Raw genomic sequence first — 15217 nt, 5'->3', positions numbered from 1 at the left:
TACTTGCCATCTTGCCTTGTTGCTTCAGCGTTTGTTGACCTCCTTCCCTAACTTCACTAGTCTGACATGATAGATACGGTCTATGTTCCCTGTTGAAGTTCTTACAAAGCAAATGGGATACCTTCATAAGCTGTAGATGTTAGGATTAATTGTTGAATCGAGGGACAGATCATGGTCCAGCCCGACATTGAACCCTGGTTGATAGGAGCGGCCGACTGTTCGGAGGAAGCTTTCCGTACGGACCCACGACGCATTCTGTGCCGCATAACCGGCTACGAAGATCTTTTGTTACAACTCATTGAAATGAAAATCCTACGTGCATTATTTCAAGCGATAGATGGTATACTTGGTTGGGGCGAGAGCGAGGAAACACCACTTCGGGGCTGAAGCATGATCGCATCATGATGCTACAGCTGGAGATGATTTAGAGCAATTGTTCAAAGGAACCAATGCCGAACTAATACTTCGCATTGGTCAACTAATTTGTTTAGTGTTGTGTACCTCAAGCCTAGCCAGGGGCGAGCCGAATTCGATGAACATAGGCACGATTAGCCTGTACCCAATCATTAGAGATGGATGAGGCACTACCTACTATACTACTACATTATCCCAATGGTCTAGAAGCGACACGTTTGCCACGAGTGGATAGGTTGCAAGTAAATGTTCCTTATTGGTCCATCAATTGGAGGGGCGGGCAGACGGGCGGGCGGGAAGTCGGCTTCGGCCGCCCATCCCCTGTCGTATTGACATGAATACGAATATCGTCCAGTTCATATGCATATTCTTGCAGCTGAAAGTGTCTGTGATTGGCTGGTACTGAATATTAATGAGCGGACAAAAGCTTGTGTGGTCTTCACGTAAGCAAGTATAAGCACAGAGGATAGCTACATAATCAGTTTGCATAAGCGATGGACATTTTGGGATAAATGAAAGTCCTTTCGGTTTCCAATTTGTATGTTTGTGCTACTGACAAACACTAATGAGGATGTGACGCTACGTAAACTATCGTCACCGACACAATTCAATGCCCTACTGCATGGCGATCAGGGTGGCTTTGGTCTGCAGATACTCCATGATACCCTCCAGTCCAGACTCTGATCCTGTGCCACTCTGCTTGAATCCACCCACTGACATCATTGGAACGGCGCCCAATGAACCACCGTTAATACCGACAACACCTGCTTCGAGCTGATCCGAGAGTCTCAGACCTCGGGCCAGGGACTCGGTCCAGACATATGCTATTCAGGATGTAATTAGCACTCGTACCGATACGCTTTACTTTCGGTTGATGCTTACCTGCAAGACCATACTCTGTGTCATTAGCCAACTCAATAGCTTCTTCCTCGGTATCAAAAGTGACCACAGTCAAAACTGGTCCAAAGATTTCCTCTCGCAGGACCTTGGCATCCGACTTGGGGTTGATGAAGATCGTCGGTGCAACGAAGTAACCTACGTCTCCAACACGATGTCCACCAACTGCAAGCTCGGCTTCTTTCTTGCCAGACTCGATGTAGCTCATCACACGATCATACTGAGCTCCATCTGCAAGTGGGCCCATGAAAGTCGTGGCATCATTAGGACTGGCCCCTAGTGTGGAAGTGGCCTGAGAGTATCGTGTCTTTAGGTTCTCGATGAATGACTCCGCGCTGTCGCGCTGAATGTATACTCGGCTTGGAGCCGCGCAGACCTGCCCCGAGTTGAAGAGGAACATGTTGGTGCAGCTTCGCAAGAGTTAGCTGCATTCGAGCCTAAATAGAGGGATCATACTCACAAGTCGATTGCTTTATCAGTATTTGCGTCATTGAAGACAACAACGGGCGACTTTCCACCCAACTCAAGAGCGACTCTCTTGAGGTTCGACTTGGCAGCCATCTCTTGGATCTTTCTACCCGTGAAAGCTGAGCCAGTGAACGAAATCATACGAATCTTCATGTGAGAAGCAAGCAGAGAACCGGTCTCCGCTGCACCATTCAGGATGTTGATAACGCCTGGTGGGAATCCGGCTTCCTTGATGAGATGTCCGAGTTGCAGCATGCCCAAAGGCGACTTTTCGGACATTTTGTAGACAATCTATACCCGATTAGAAGATGATTTGTGAGCATTGGAGGCTTCATACCGTGTTGCCGGCGGCGACTGCTGGAGCGATCTTCAAACCCAGTTGACTGTATCGGTTAGAACCACGTAGGTCTGACGTAGAGTGTAGGGGACTCACATGGCCGAGCCGTTCCAGGCACTGATACCAGCGACAACGCCAAACGGATGATGGCTGATGATTTTGTAGACGCCATTCTCAGGAGCCAATTGCTCACCACGAATCTTATCAGTCCACCCAGCATAGTCTGAACGTTCAGTTAACTTCATGGCCATGTAGAGGTTATTATTACTAGGACTTACAGCGGAACAAGTCAATCATCATCTTGGTGATGTTTATCGCAATGCTGATAGGCTGACCCATAGCAATCGTCTCAAGCTCAGCCAGATCCTTTACCTTGGCTTCCATGAGATCGACCAGCTTCGACAAGCATTCGGTTCGTTGAGCTGCGGTATATTTTCCCCATGAACCTTTGTATGCTGCCTGAGCCGCATCTACAGCGTTGTCGACATCCTGTGGGCCAGCGACATGAACGTCGCTGGTAACGAGCGAGCCATCGATGGGGTTGTGGACGCTGAGTTTCTTGTCAGACTTGGCGTCGACATACTTTTCAATGGATTTAGCTTTCTAAAACAGCACTTCAAGTGAATTGGCGTACCTCGTTGTTGATGAAGAGTTTGGTCTCGAAGTTGGTCATTGTGAAGGATTGATTGGGTAATCAGTGATAGTGTGATATATCTTGATGATTTTCGTATAGTAAGACTGCAGTGGGCTTCCATATCTTTTATAGACCTATAATCCTGATTAATATTCGTAAATACGACGAGAGAGACCAATCGTACCTTGGGATGATTCGTCTTACCATCAGACTCCATCACCGGATTTAAGCCTTACCGGCGATTCGCCCATTATCTCCGTTCCATATCGTACCAGGCACGTCGGAATCCAATAATGGGAATAAAACTCTAAAGGAGGGTAGTTGATCGGCGAATACTTTTACAAGCCACTCCGCAGGACTTTTCGCCTCCAGGAGGAATCTCACCCACTTCCGCAAGATCTTACTGCCATTTGTGACGCGGACTTGTGATTGGTCTCCGCAACATACGGCTCGCTGTTACTCCAATCACATTAATTGTTCCAGATGGGAATCTTGTTTGCCACCCCGACTCGACATAAACTCCGCAAGCCCAATCGTCATGAAATAAGCGTAAATGCAATGAGTTTTCTTTTTGGCAATCATATCGCGACTGCCTTGATTAATGCAACGCAATTATCATAGCATCTTTCCATGTCAGCACTTACACATGAGACCACTGGAAGAAACTGGAAAAATCCTATCATGGTTCCGACGAGCACTTGGGATAATTCTTGTTACAAAGGAGAATTTCAATTTCTATGCATAGTTATTTAAAGGGGAGCATTGAATAGGAGATCATTCAAGCGTCCACGCTGAACAAGGAGCCGTCGCTGTTACCGCTGTAGGTAAACCCACACTTACCATTGCCAACAACAAATCCAGCTCCACTATCCGCACCCTTCTTGGACATAAAAAAGTTAGGATGGTTTCCTTGTGTCTTGCAAGTCGACCCCGCATGGTAAAGTAAAAAGCAGTTACGGTTCTTGGCGCGATAAATCCATGTCTCACAGCTTGCAAACTGCATACAAGAACTGCAGCACTCGTCTGGGGATCCAGCACCGTTCGCCACGATCTGGAAGTCTGATGGGATACCAGGACCGTTGTTGAGCACGTTGGTGACAAAGTATCCTGTGCCTCCACTGTTGAAGTCGGGACCGAACATGTTTCCTTCGGAGCAGGCGGCGTATTCTGTCGGGCCGGAGATGACCTTTGTCTTGGTCGCGGTGGCAGATCTGGTGGTGGTTGTCCAAATGGTTGAGTAGGTTGTCACGCTCATTGTGGCGGTGAAGGTCTTGGTAACTGAGGCGTCGTCTGGGATAATAGTGGTGGTTGTCGAAATTGTTTCAGTTATTGTGGTCTTTTGGAGAGTAGAAGATGTGGTGGTGGTTGCTTTTGCTGTCTTCATGACGGTCTTCGTATCGGGATTGGGAAGGAGTTTAGTACCTAGCATTGAAGTTAGTCATCAATATCATGGTCGGTACACTGGGGTAGAAGAACTTACAATGAACCTTGGCAGGGAATTCAAAGGCCTTGACACCGGGCTTGATCAGCGGAGGGGCATGAGGGTTCTTAGCGACCTTGCGAGGCGAGAGTGCCACGCCGAAAGCATCAGAGTTGACAGTGTCGGATATGAACTTGAATCCAGCACTTGTAGGGACCTGGGTCGTCGAAGTTGACTTGACAGTGCCAGTTTTTGTCGTAGTGGTGGTGGCAGTCGCAGTGACCTTGACCGTGGCAATCTTGAAAGAGGTGCTTGTCGTGCGAAAGGTATCCGTGCCACCCTTGCCAGTAACGGTAAATGTCTTTGTAGAGAACACGGTGATGGTAGACCAGCGACCAACTTGCTTAGTCTCAGTTGGGACGACTGTAATTGTGGTTGTTGGCTTGATGGCGTTGGTCTTGGTGACCGTGTCGGTCTTGAGTTTGGCCACCGATGTTTTACCAAGTTCAGTACGACAGGTCAAGTCATCGCCATCCGCTGCAAGGCCAGAGGCGACCAGGAATGGGAGAAGGGCAGTGGAGAAGAGAATAGTCTTCATGATGGAAGAAGAAACGTGTGATGGTGTGAAAAGGAAGCTGTTGTTGAAAATGCTGGCTAATCAACTCAACATCTACGGTTCAACAGAGAGACCTTTATACAGGTCCATGCCTTAGTCCCTCGTCAAGATGTTGACCATCTTCGTTCCGTCAAATCCGTATCCGGATATCGCCACATAGATAGCTCGACATGATGTTGAAGCGGACGTTGAAGCGAAGCATTATTGCAAACATCCATACCTCGAAATCTCGGGTCCAATCCATCGATATGCAGTTGCTCTGCTTCTAGCTAGAGTACATTAAAGTCAATCAATGAGTATTTTCTCCGAAATGATACGATTTAGACTCGTTGTCCAGGAATGGCAAGTCGCATTCCCCGTAGTGCAGCCAGCCACAATTCATTTTCGAGTCACCGCGTCTCGGTCAACTTTTCGGCCAATAGGCGAGATGGCTAGATCCGGACTCTGCATCAATACACACAATAAGCCCGTTCTCGTTACCCTGTAATACTCGACTCCTGAGCAAGCACTAACTTCTTATTCATCATCTAGGTTTAATCTAAATTCCTCGTGGCGTGTCGATATATGTTGGCTGCGCTGTGTATTCAATTGTGTACTAACTTCCTCAAAAAAAAAAATTAAAAAAAGGTCTCCTTCACGAGAAAGAGGCTTATCCGCAGCAAGGTACATTTATAAGATGGCAGATATCCGAGCATAAGAAATTAGCTTCTCTCCCGAACGTGGCGGAGAAGCTTCTCCTGCCCATGCGACGCTTTTCCCAAGATAGGGAATCGCCTCGCTGAATGCATTCTTAGTTCCCGAAGAAGCTTCCTGTAGTCCGGATCTCAATTGACTCTATTCAAGGGGAATGCTATGTCTTACTACCAGCGGCCTGGGTCAGGTCATTCGATCTGGCCTCGGCCCGCGCGTGGCTGTTAGTAGCGTCGGCCGAACATACCAGCGAACCGTTAACCGAATTACGATTCTGATGCATATAGGAGAAGGATATGGAATTCTGAAAAGGTATATTGGTACGATGGGGGATTAATCCGAGCCGTGTTAAGCTTAAAAGGATAAAATGGCGCAAGGTAAGAGATATAATCCCGCATCCATATAAGCCACTATCGACGATGTACGGAACTGTACATCGGAGCAATTTCTCCAGACACAATCATACTGATAGTTCTCATTCTATCTGCTCGATACCTTGTTTTCGGATACCACAGCCAGTTCTGGTTTAATCCGTCTATGACAGATCGTAAGATGGTTCTTGATGCATCGTCCATCTCAGACGAACATGAGGGCTTCGGGCATAGTCTCCCAGTTGAGCTTCTTTCCAGAAATGCGGCGTTCTGGAAAAGGCTCCATCGCTACCACCATTGCCATCTCTATTTGATCTACGAAAGCAATGTAAAATAATACAATTGAACACTGCCCCCCATGATATGAGCTTCATGCACATTCCCTCAAAACGAAACTCCACTAATACAATCATTCCCATCTTTTCTTCATCTTTTGTCTTACTCAACTTCTGCTTCACTCACTGAACCTCTCTACCCACTATGGCTCTACCTCAGAGTCTCCAATCTTTTCTCTTCCTTTTTCTATTCACCTTCCATGCATTAGCTGCACCAGGCGTGAACATACCCCGCCTTGACCGTCGTGATGATGCTGATACCACATTATCCTACGACAACTCTACCGCCCTTGAGCCTGTGGTCCCACCCGAGGTTGATCCCAAAGACTTTTCCATCTTCGAGCTCGATACCCATGTCATGCTGGCGTGGGCTGGCTCGCCCGGTTCTGAGCCGGGTACCAAGCGCATGCGGAAGCGCGACGAGGCCATCTTCTCTCAAGCTAACTTTACCTTCCAATACCCTGTCATTCCTCTTGATCATTCTACCTTTGTGTCAACTGTCACCTGTACTAAAGGTGTACTGAGTGGTGTCATATCTAACACTGCTGCTTACAACTATGCCAAGAGCCAGTGGAAGGGCAACAAGAAAATTGTCTTCATTACATCTACTGATGGTTGTGGTGAAGACCATACCAACGATCTGTTTCTTTCGAAGTCTATCACCTTCGCCGATGATACCAAGACATTTACCGTCCAAGGGTCTTCAACTGAATACGTCGACGTTTATGAGCAATTCACTCTTCAGTGGGGCTCACTCGGAACCTTGAACGTCAGGCGGGCCCTTGATAAGAGAGCTGTTAGTCTGTCCTATCATACAAGCTCTTTGCGTTTGCTGACTTCTCCTTCAACAGATGTTCGAACCTCACATACTTGACAAGAGGCTCACGGGTACCAAGTCATTTAAGGTCAGTTGGGAACGATGGCTCCATGTCACAGAGCCAAGACCTGAAGATGATGACTCTGGGGGGGACGGCTTCCCTGGCGTCGATGACGATGCGCCTTGGCCCAATGCTGCAAAACTCGTCGAATGGGGAAGCGAAGGCGGTGAACCAGACGACTCATACGCGAAAGGCGAAATCGCCGATCCCAATGGCCATCACAAACGTGGTGACAATTACACTCTTGGAGAACGCGATCTTTCTTATGGCCTGATCCTTTATTGTGTTGAATGCGGCTTTAAAGGCGAGGCCGAGCTTAGCGGTACCGTCACATCGAACTGGGGTAAGGTTGAGGTCGCGCAGGTGGCCTTCAAGGCCAACTTCAAAGCCGGGCTACACCTAGGCCTGAAGGCCTTCGTCAAGTATGAGAAGGAATGGAACAACGACTTTTTCGAAATTCCCCTTACGTCATTCGGCATTCCCACCCTTTTCGAGATTGTACCCTATGTCGGGGTCGGCATCGAGGCTGGTCTCGAAATCGAAGCCACTGGCACATTGCTTATCGGGGCTTCAGTTGAGTGGGAAGATATCGATATCTTGGTAGACTTGCTCCATGATGACAATAGCCACTCAAACGGACTCACACCAGTTTTTAAGCCCAGGTCCGAAGCTACAGGTGAATTGAAGCTGAGGGCCAGTTTGGGACTACCGGTCAGTGTTGGAGTCAAACTCAATGTCTTGTTTGATGACGTGAAGGGAGGGATAAGAGATACACCTTCGGTCGTCCTGGAAGGTAACTTCGAGGCCAACGCAGCACTTGATAACGATGGCAATATCAACACAAATGTTGTGGGTGACTGTTATGGTATCTCTTGGAACATTCACTTTGAAAATGCCCTCGATGCATTCTATCAATGGTCTGATGAGTCACTGAACAAATATCCTCTGATAGAACCGCTGAAGTCTAATCCTATTGCTGAAGGCTGCATTGGATATGTCAATGATGGGACAGGCTCAGGAGCCTCCACTGGCAATGAAGTTGGTATGTCTGGCAACGGTCTGGCAGGTGGAAACGGAATGTTTGGAACACGTCCTGGGTCGAAGCCAGTGCCAATCTTTGACCCGAAGGCCGCCAAAGCCGAGGCGAAGAGCCAGTCCAAGTCCGCTAAGCAGAAGGCGACGGCTCAGAGAAAGAGCTCCAATGACAGTGGTAAGAAGGCCGGCAGCTCAAAGCTTGACGCGAAGAAAACAACGACAACCAAGACCAAGTCGACTACAGCATCCAAGAAGCCACAGCCGTCAAAGGCTACAACCAGTAAGAAAGCTACCACGACTGCGAAGAAGGGTTCAGCTGCATGCACACCCTCAGCAATCGCCAACACCAAGTTGCCGTCACGCACGATCTGCAACAAGGTGGTGACTAAGGCGAGAACTCCGTCAAAGTCAGTCATCGGAACAACGGCCTCGTTGAAGAGTGTAAGTGCATGTGCTCAAGCCTGTTTGAAGAACAAGCAATGCATGAGCTTTGGTTACAACAAGAGCAAGTTGTGTCAGCTATATGGCAAGAACTTCAAGGATCTTAGGGTTATATCTGGGAAGGGAGACGCTACGTCGTCGTTCTACGATAGGAACTGCTACATGTACAGTAAATGTCCCAAATAGCGGCACGTGGTTTGGGACATGCCTCAGGGTATCAGGAGAATTGGCCCCAAGAGGCATAAAAGACGAAATAATTTGGTCGCATTATGCTAGCTTAGACTAGCAGTTAGGCTACTTTATTTTGGTAACCTAAGCCTTAGAGGACAATTCTTCTGTTACCCACCTGCATGGTACACGGACACTACTAGCTACAAATATTCACTTTGTCGAATCATTTATATGAATATGTACTGTGACGTATTGATATCAAATCTGATGACACAAATTGAATAGGCAAATTGCTTGGATTGCTGGACACATGCTTGTAAGACAAGATTTGTGCCTGGTTGTATATGAATGACCCGAGGTACACTGGGCCCATATGTACAGAGAATAAAGTACTTCCACACCTCCCCGTAGCATAGCTTCTTAAAAGAAGCCGATGCCATGACACATTTAGCAGCGTCGACCAGTGCTGCGACCACCGCCAACAGCAGCGTTGAAGAATGACCAGGTCTCACCAGGAGCGAACTTGGCGCCGTTGGTACCGGTAGGGTCGGGAACGTGGCCACCACCGTGGGCGATCCAGGTAACGGGCTTGCGGCTGCACTGGTAGGTAGTCTTGACGTGGTTCCGAGCACCTGGGCCAGGATCGTTGACGTTCTTCTGCTGGCAGCCGTTGGTGCCAATCCACTTGTCGCGGAGCTGGCGGCCGAGGTTGATTCCGAGAACGTTGTCAGAGGCACCGTGGATTCCGAGGTAGGCAACAGGGGTGTTACCACCGTTGCAGCCAGAGAGCTGAGCACCGGAGATGACGGCGACAGCAGCGAAGTCGTCTGTAATGGTTACGTTAGCATATGTTCATCTGTTTGTCAAGGGTTGCTAGACATACTGGGTCGGGAGCAGGCGACGCTGTGGGACATGGATCCTCCGTAGGACCAGCCAGTAGCAAAGACTTGCTTCTCATCAATGCAAAGGTTCTTCTTGGCAAAGTCGAGCATCTGGTCGGTGAAAGTGATATCCTCACCGCCCTGGTTGGCCCAACCGGCGTTAAGACCGTTGGGGGCAATGAAGATGGTGGAGTCACCAGCAAGGCCCTGAAGACCGTAGAAGCCACCCTGGGCGACGTTGTTCATGTTACCATCACGCCAGTGGTAACCAAAGACAAGACGGTGAGGCTTGTTTGCGTTGTAGTTGTTGGGAACCTGGAGGATGTACTCTCGGTTCTTACCGTTGACCTGCATGTTCTTGCGGCCACTGCCGGGAGACTGCTTGCCGCAGCCAGCTGAGGCAGCGTCTCCAAGCTGAGCAGCACCCAGAAGGGCGAGACAGAAAGCGATGGGGGAACGCATGATGAAGAAGCTGGACCTGGTAGTCGTTTGTGAGGTAAGAATGTAAACGAAGCGAATAGGTTCTGTCTGGCAGTCCCTGTTGAAGAAGAAAGACTCCAGAAAAAGAGTTTCACCGGAAGATTCAAGATGTTTATATATGAGTCCTTGGTTATCCTTGCCGGTCTCGGGTGCCGGGTGATGACCACGGCATATCCAGGACTTCCTTGTAACTGATCATGCTAAATGCATCGATATTCAGGTTGTTATTGAGCTCAGACAGTCAAAGCGGCTGTCAATCGACGGTTAAACAGCCTAGACAGAGTCGAATAGGGGAGAGCGGAGGTTGTGGGTCCGTATAGGAACCCTGTATAACGGCTGGTAAACTGGGGTGTTTCAAAACGCTAAAAGTTTCATACAGCGCCTTTAGCTGATCACTTTCCCCTTTGATGGGGCGTTGGGGCCAAGATTAGTGGCCCTGTAATTTCGCCTGTGTTACTGGTATAATGCTATTCGGCCGCAATACGAAACAAGTTTGAACAAGAATTATTCCAAGATTAAGGTTATTGCACTGCATAGACAGAGTAAATGAATGAGACGTCATAATAACGCTAATTGTTAGCTTAAACAGTCGATATAACTTGCTCATTTAACCACCAAGTCTCGACCGAGGACTTCCCTAAGTGAATACGCATGTAACTTAACTAGTCCATACGAGAACATTTTCAAGATGCGATACTCATTCATCCGAAGTTTCTGAAAAGAGACTGTCGATCCGGGGAAACAAGCAAAATGACGTGAAAGTTGGTGATTTAAAACACGGCAGAAAGCCAAGCTGAGTTGGCTGGTCGCAGCGTAGTTTTTAGCCGTCAGAACGATGTTACGTCAATCAACCGAGGCCCGACCAAGTGAGGAGTAGCGTTGTACTTTTACGTGAGCAGGACGACAACAACGTAGCAGTAGAAACATCCAAGAGATTAACCGGCTGCACCAGCAGATCACGCATTTAAGAGCGTGATGCGCGCCTGTAATATTCTCTCCTCGTTGATGAGTTGGAGTCCGGGGCAGACTGCAGAGTGCAATTAATACATGTGATATATGGGACCGGGGATGCGACTTGACCGATTCAGTAATTTTCCAGTCCAGTGATCGATCGAAGCAAAGCGTCAATAGCCGAGAAGTGAGGAGATTCTATAGGGTATATTGTGAGTCTGGAGATGGAGTCAGAGAGAGTGATGCGGACGTCAACTGTGTATTATATACACAATTGCTGTAAATTTGAGGTGCCACATGTTGGTTATACTCGTATATCGATCGTGTCCCCCACACAAGAAAGCGTCAAACAAAGTCTAATTCATCCTATCTAAGACACCAATTGCAGTAGCAGCGGCACTTGGATCGTTAGACTTTGTTCGATCGCGCACTCGTCGTACCATGAACCAGTCATGTTCTGTTGTAAGCCCAATTAAGCGACACTGACCATTCTCTCGGGCCGTTGTACCGTCATTTCTGTCTTCCCCACACTCAAGCCTTATCCTCTTCCAGAACGGAATCAACCCCTCCGTCGGGTGCATATGCATCTGGCCGTAAGTATTCCAAGGCACTGGGCTTGGGAGAAAATATCCCCATATTTCAGCTAGGATATGCTTCCAGAACGAGTGTTTTTCTCCGGGGTTTTCCAGTCACGGGAGCTTTTACCAAGGCTCACCTAACGTTACCTCGACCTCATCTTACAGGGACGAAATAACTGGTGGAGAAATAGAAAATATGGGCTCAAAAGAAATCATTGGCGTGATGCACGGTTGTTTCAGGAACCGACTAAAGTATCTACAGTAGTATTGCCAACAGCCGGCAGAGCTATGCCCAGTTCGTGGGGTATCCCCGTCACCTTCTGCCGAACCACCAAGGCTTTAGACCTCAAATAACTTGTCGCCGCCTTTCTAAACGGACCGAATATCATCAGCTATCGTCCTTCCTCATGCTCAGAAATGCTAGACTATCTCCCCATTATTTCGTTCTAACGGGCCGTAGAGCCATATGGGACTACATATCCAGCCACGGAGATGATTCCGTCGATCGATTCGGGATGGGACCAATGGAAGTCCCCATCTTGAGGCTCACTTACAGTGGATAAGTCTTCAAGCGATGCAAGTACATAGAGTATAACTTTTAGATATATATCTCTCGATAGTCCGGCCAAGACAACTATCTCTATCATCTCTGAACTCACTCTCTCAACTCAATACCAGCACTTGAGCCTCGACATCTTCCACATCAAACATGAAGTTCTCTATCCTCGCCGGGCTCTTCGCCCCTCTGGCTATGGCCCAGTCCCTCTGTGACCAGTACAGCTACTACGCCAATGGCGGATACGAGTTCAACAACAACCGCTGGGGACAGTCCTCCGGCTCTGGTACCGGATGCACCTACATTGACTGGTCCAACAGCAACGGTGCCGGCTTCCACGTTGACTGGAACTGGTCCGGCGGCCAGGACAACGTCAAGGCTTACCCCAACGCTGGTCTTCAGATCTCCAACAAGCCCCTCGTGAGCCAGGTCTCCAACATGCAGTCCGCTGCTGCTTGGTCTTACAAGGGCAACAACGTCCGAGCCAACGTTGCCTACGATCTCTTCACTGCTTCCAACCCCAACCACTCCACTTCCAGCGGTGACTACGAGCTTATGATCTGGTGAGTGGCCCCACACAAGGTTCTTCCCGAACATCCCTACTAACACCCACGTCACAGGCTCGGCCGTCTTGGCGGTGTTCAGCCCATTGGTTCCAAGGTCGGCAATGCTAATGTCGAGGGACGCAACTGGGAGTTCTGGTCCGGCATGAACGGCAACATGCGCGTCTACAGCTTCGTCGCTCCTTCTCCCGTCTACGACTTCAACTCCGATGTCAAGCAGTTCTGGAACTACCTTGCCAACACCCAGGGTTACCCTGCCAGCAGACAGTACCTCCTCAGTAAGTTCACTCAGCTTAGACACGCATATGTCTTATACTAACACAATCAACAGCCTTCCAGTTCGGTACCGAGCCCTTCACCGGCAGCGGTGCCCAGTTCAAGGTCACCAACTTCAACGCCCATGTCCGACGTTAAATGGTGGCCAGGTGATTGTCAGATTATAAGAGCAATGGCAGCACGGCTGGATAAATCTGTGGGACTGTATATATTTCTTCGTCTACATATTTACTACTCTGTACATAGCGCTTCTCTGAAATAAGCGCTAAACTTATGACTCGATTGTTACCCTCACTCCCCAGCTGTCGTCTACCGTTACTGGAATAAACATGTCGTGATCGTAGCGCACGTCGCGCTCAGTAGTCTCGTAAAGACGCATATGGGGCATGACCCTCATAACTAGAGCTGTAAGAGAAAGGTACAGTTCGCAGAGGGCAAGGCTAGACAATATGTTAGTAACGAGAACTTTGTTATCCACTGAAATCAAAGGGAGACGGCATCACTTACTTTTTGCCCAGACACCCACGGCTACCTTTGGAGAAAGCAAGCATAGATCGTTCCAAATTCTTCTTGATGGCTCCATCGTCGCCGATCCATCGCTCAGGAATGAACCCGTACGAGTCAGGGAAAACAGACTCATCGTGATGAGAGATGGCTGCTGACATGCCAACCGCATAGCCTCGGGGAAGAACGACAGTGGCAGGCTTCTTGTTAAACTCTCCGCGGTACACAAGATCTTCTGTGGTGGGAACACGAGCTGAGCGACTGGAAACACCGTATGAAAGACGGAGACCCTCATTGATGACTGCTCCGAGGTAGGGGAGTTGTTCCAGAGTAGTCCAAGAAGGAAGGTGGCGAGGATCGTCAACGACAGTTGCCAACTCGGCCTGCAACTTGCTCATAGTCTCAGGTTGAGAAAGGAGGAAGTAGGTAATCACAGCCAAAGCCCAACTCGTAGTCTCTGTTCCAGCGTTGACAATGGTGACGGCCTCTTCGACAAGACGGTCAGTTCCCTTCTCACTCTCGTCAAGCTCGGAGTTCAGGAGGTCAGCAAAGATAGTGGGTCTATCATAGACGATACCAGAGTTGAGGTCGGTTTTGGTTTTTGTAACTCGCGCAGGGATGTCGATTTGCAGAGTTCGGACAAGCATCGCAGCATCGGCGGGCAAGTAATCAACAAAATACTTGCCAAACTTTACAGTTCCAACCAAAAAAGGGAAGAATCGGAAAATGAAGACAGGCTTGAGAACCGCAAGAGTAGCTTCACGGAAGGTAGGTCTCCAAGTATCGCGCGACAAAAGTCCAAAGGGTTCGCCGAAGCAGTAGCCGGAGATAGCATCGGAAGTGAAGCAACTGTAAGCATGGGCAACATCGATAGGTTGGCTCTTCTTTCCGCTGGCTTCAGCTAGGAGTTTGTTGCAGAGTGTCTGCGCCAGTTCGTGAACCTCTTGTTCCAATCTGGCGATCATGGCTCTGGAGAAGAATTTGGCTACAGGTGCGCGTCTGAGGCGGTGCATATCGTGGTCAGGTGTACCGAATGCGTTTCCGGTTCCAGCCGCTGAACCATTGACTTGATGGAAGGGCTTATCGCGCTTACGTCCACCGACAGCATAGATCTCATCCGAGAATGCCATATCGGCACAGTGAGTCTCATTGGGGTTAATTCGGACAATAGGGCCTTTCATTTTGTTAGTATTTGAACCACCCAGTTTCTCGATTCCAATGCTTACCGTATTTCTCATGCATCTTCTTGATAGCATGAGTATACCGTCCAACCAGAATCACATCGTGGTAGAACTCGGGCAGATACGTCGCTCCAGCGAGTTTAGGACCCGGCACCCCGCTCAAAGGGTGCAGAGGGGAAATGTTATACAGGGCCTGCAGAACCTTGAATGCAAGCCAAGAAAGGACGGCAACTACAGCCCAATCTCGAGCAGACAGCGCCGCAAGGGCACTCTGAATAGTGTCTGCCATTGTTTTTTTACGACAACAAAGCTCAGACCAATCAGAGATAAAAAGAAAGTAAGCAACGTAACGCGACAGCAAAGCAAGACCCGTTCTTATAATATTTGTTGTCCAGTTTCAGTAGGTACTTGCGCAGCGCATATCCTTGCAATCACATGATTAGCCCTCTTGTCGCATTCGCTTATTCGTAATCTGGCCCGTGATATCCTTCCTAGTGGTCTGACTCTGTAATTAATTAATGGGAACTTGGATCCATCGTT

General features: G+C 48.7%; 6 protein-coding genes across 6 annotated transcripts; 2 read left to right on the top strand and 4 right to left on the bottom strand.

Moving 5' to 3' along the window:
* Positions 1-1029: 1029 nt before the first annotated feature.
* On the bottom strand, positions 1030-2789 carry FIESC28_03232 (uncharacterized protein; the record flags this gene model as incomplete). The annotated part of the gene is made up of 7 exons (XM_031157381.1): positions 1030-1238; positions 1297-1721; positions 1772-2070; positions 2117-2162; positions 2213-2339; positions 2395-2698; positions 2751-2789. The coding sequence occupies 7 exons, from the start codon at positions 2787-2789 to the stop codon at positions 1030-1032; spliced, it is 1449 nt and encodes a 482-aa protein (XP_031018513.1).
* Positions 2790-3528: 739 nt separating this feature from the next.
* FIESC28_03231 (uncharacterized protein) lies at positions 3529-4768 on the bottom strand (the record flags this gene model as incomplete). Its single annotated transcript, XM_031157380.1, has 2 exons — positions 3529-4172; positions 4231-4768. The coding sequence occupies 2 exons, from the start codon at positions 4766-4768 to the stop codon at positions 3529-3531; spliced, it is 1182 nt and encodes a 393-aa protein (XP_031018512.1).
* Positions 4769-6327: 1559 nt separating this feature from the next.
* On the top strand, positions 6328-8722 carry FIESC28_03230 (uncharacterized protein; the record flags this gene model as incomplete). The annotated part of the gene is made up of 2 exons (XM_031157379.1): positions 6328-6978; positions 7034-8722. The coding sequence occupies 2 exons, from the start codon at positions 6328-6330 to the stop codon at positions 8720-8722; spliced, it is 2340 nt and encodes a 779-aa protein (XP_031018511.1).
* Positions 8723-9154: 432 nt separating this feature from the next.
* On the bottom strand, positions 9155-10050 carry FIESC28_03229 (uncharacterized protein; the record flags this gene model as incomplete). The annotated part of the gene is made up of 2 exons (XM_031157378.1): positions 9155-9534; positions 9591-10050. The coding sequence occupies 2 exons, from the start codon at positions 10048-10050 to the stop codon at positions 9155-9157; spliced, it is 840 nt and encodes a 279-aa protein (XP_031018510.1).
* A 2256-nt stretch (positions 10051-12306) lies between these two features.
* FIESC28_03228 (uncharacterized protein) lies at positions 12307-13130 on the top strand (the record flags this gene model as incomplete). Its single annotated transcript, XM_031157377.1, has 3 exons — positions 12307-12716; positions 12774-12994; positions 13048-13130. 3 exons carry the CDS (start codon positions 12307-12309, stop codon positions 13128-13130), a joined length of 714 nt encoding a protein of 237 aa, XP_031018509.1.
* Positions 13131-13263: 133 nt separating this feature from the next.
* Positions 13264-14966, bottom strand: FIESC28_03227 (uncharacterized protein; the record flags this gene model as incomplete). Its single annotated transcript, XM_031157376.1, has 3 exons — positions 13264-13432; positions 13500-14670; positions 14723-14966. The coding sequence occupies 3 exons, from the start codon at positions 14964-14966 to the stop codon at positions 13264-13266; spliced, it is 1584 nt and encodes a 527-aa protein (XP_031018508.1).
* Between the last annotated feature and the right edge of the window lie 251 nt (positions 14967-15217).

Source organism: Fusarium coffeatum (assembly GCF_003316985.1).
Source record: "Fusarium coffeatum strain FIESC_28 chromosome Unknown BRIP53273_contig_69, whole genome shotgun sequence".
In the NCBI taxonomy this organism is placed as follows: domain Eukaryota; kingdom Fungi; phylum Ascomycota; class Sordariomycetes; order Hypocreales; family Nectriaceae; genus Fusarium; species Fusarium coffeatum.
The sequence above is the reverse complement of the archived record's forward strand: the minus strand, read 5'-3'. Positions and strand labels throughout refer to the sequence as shown.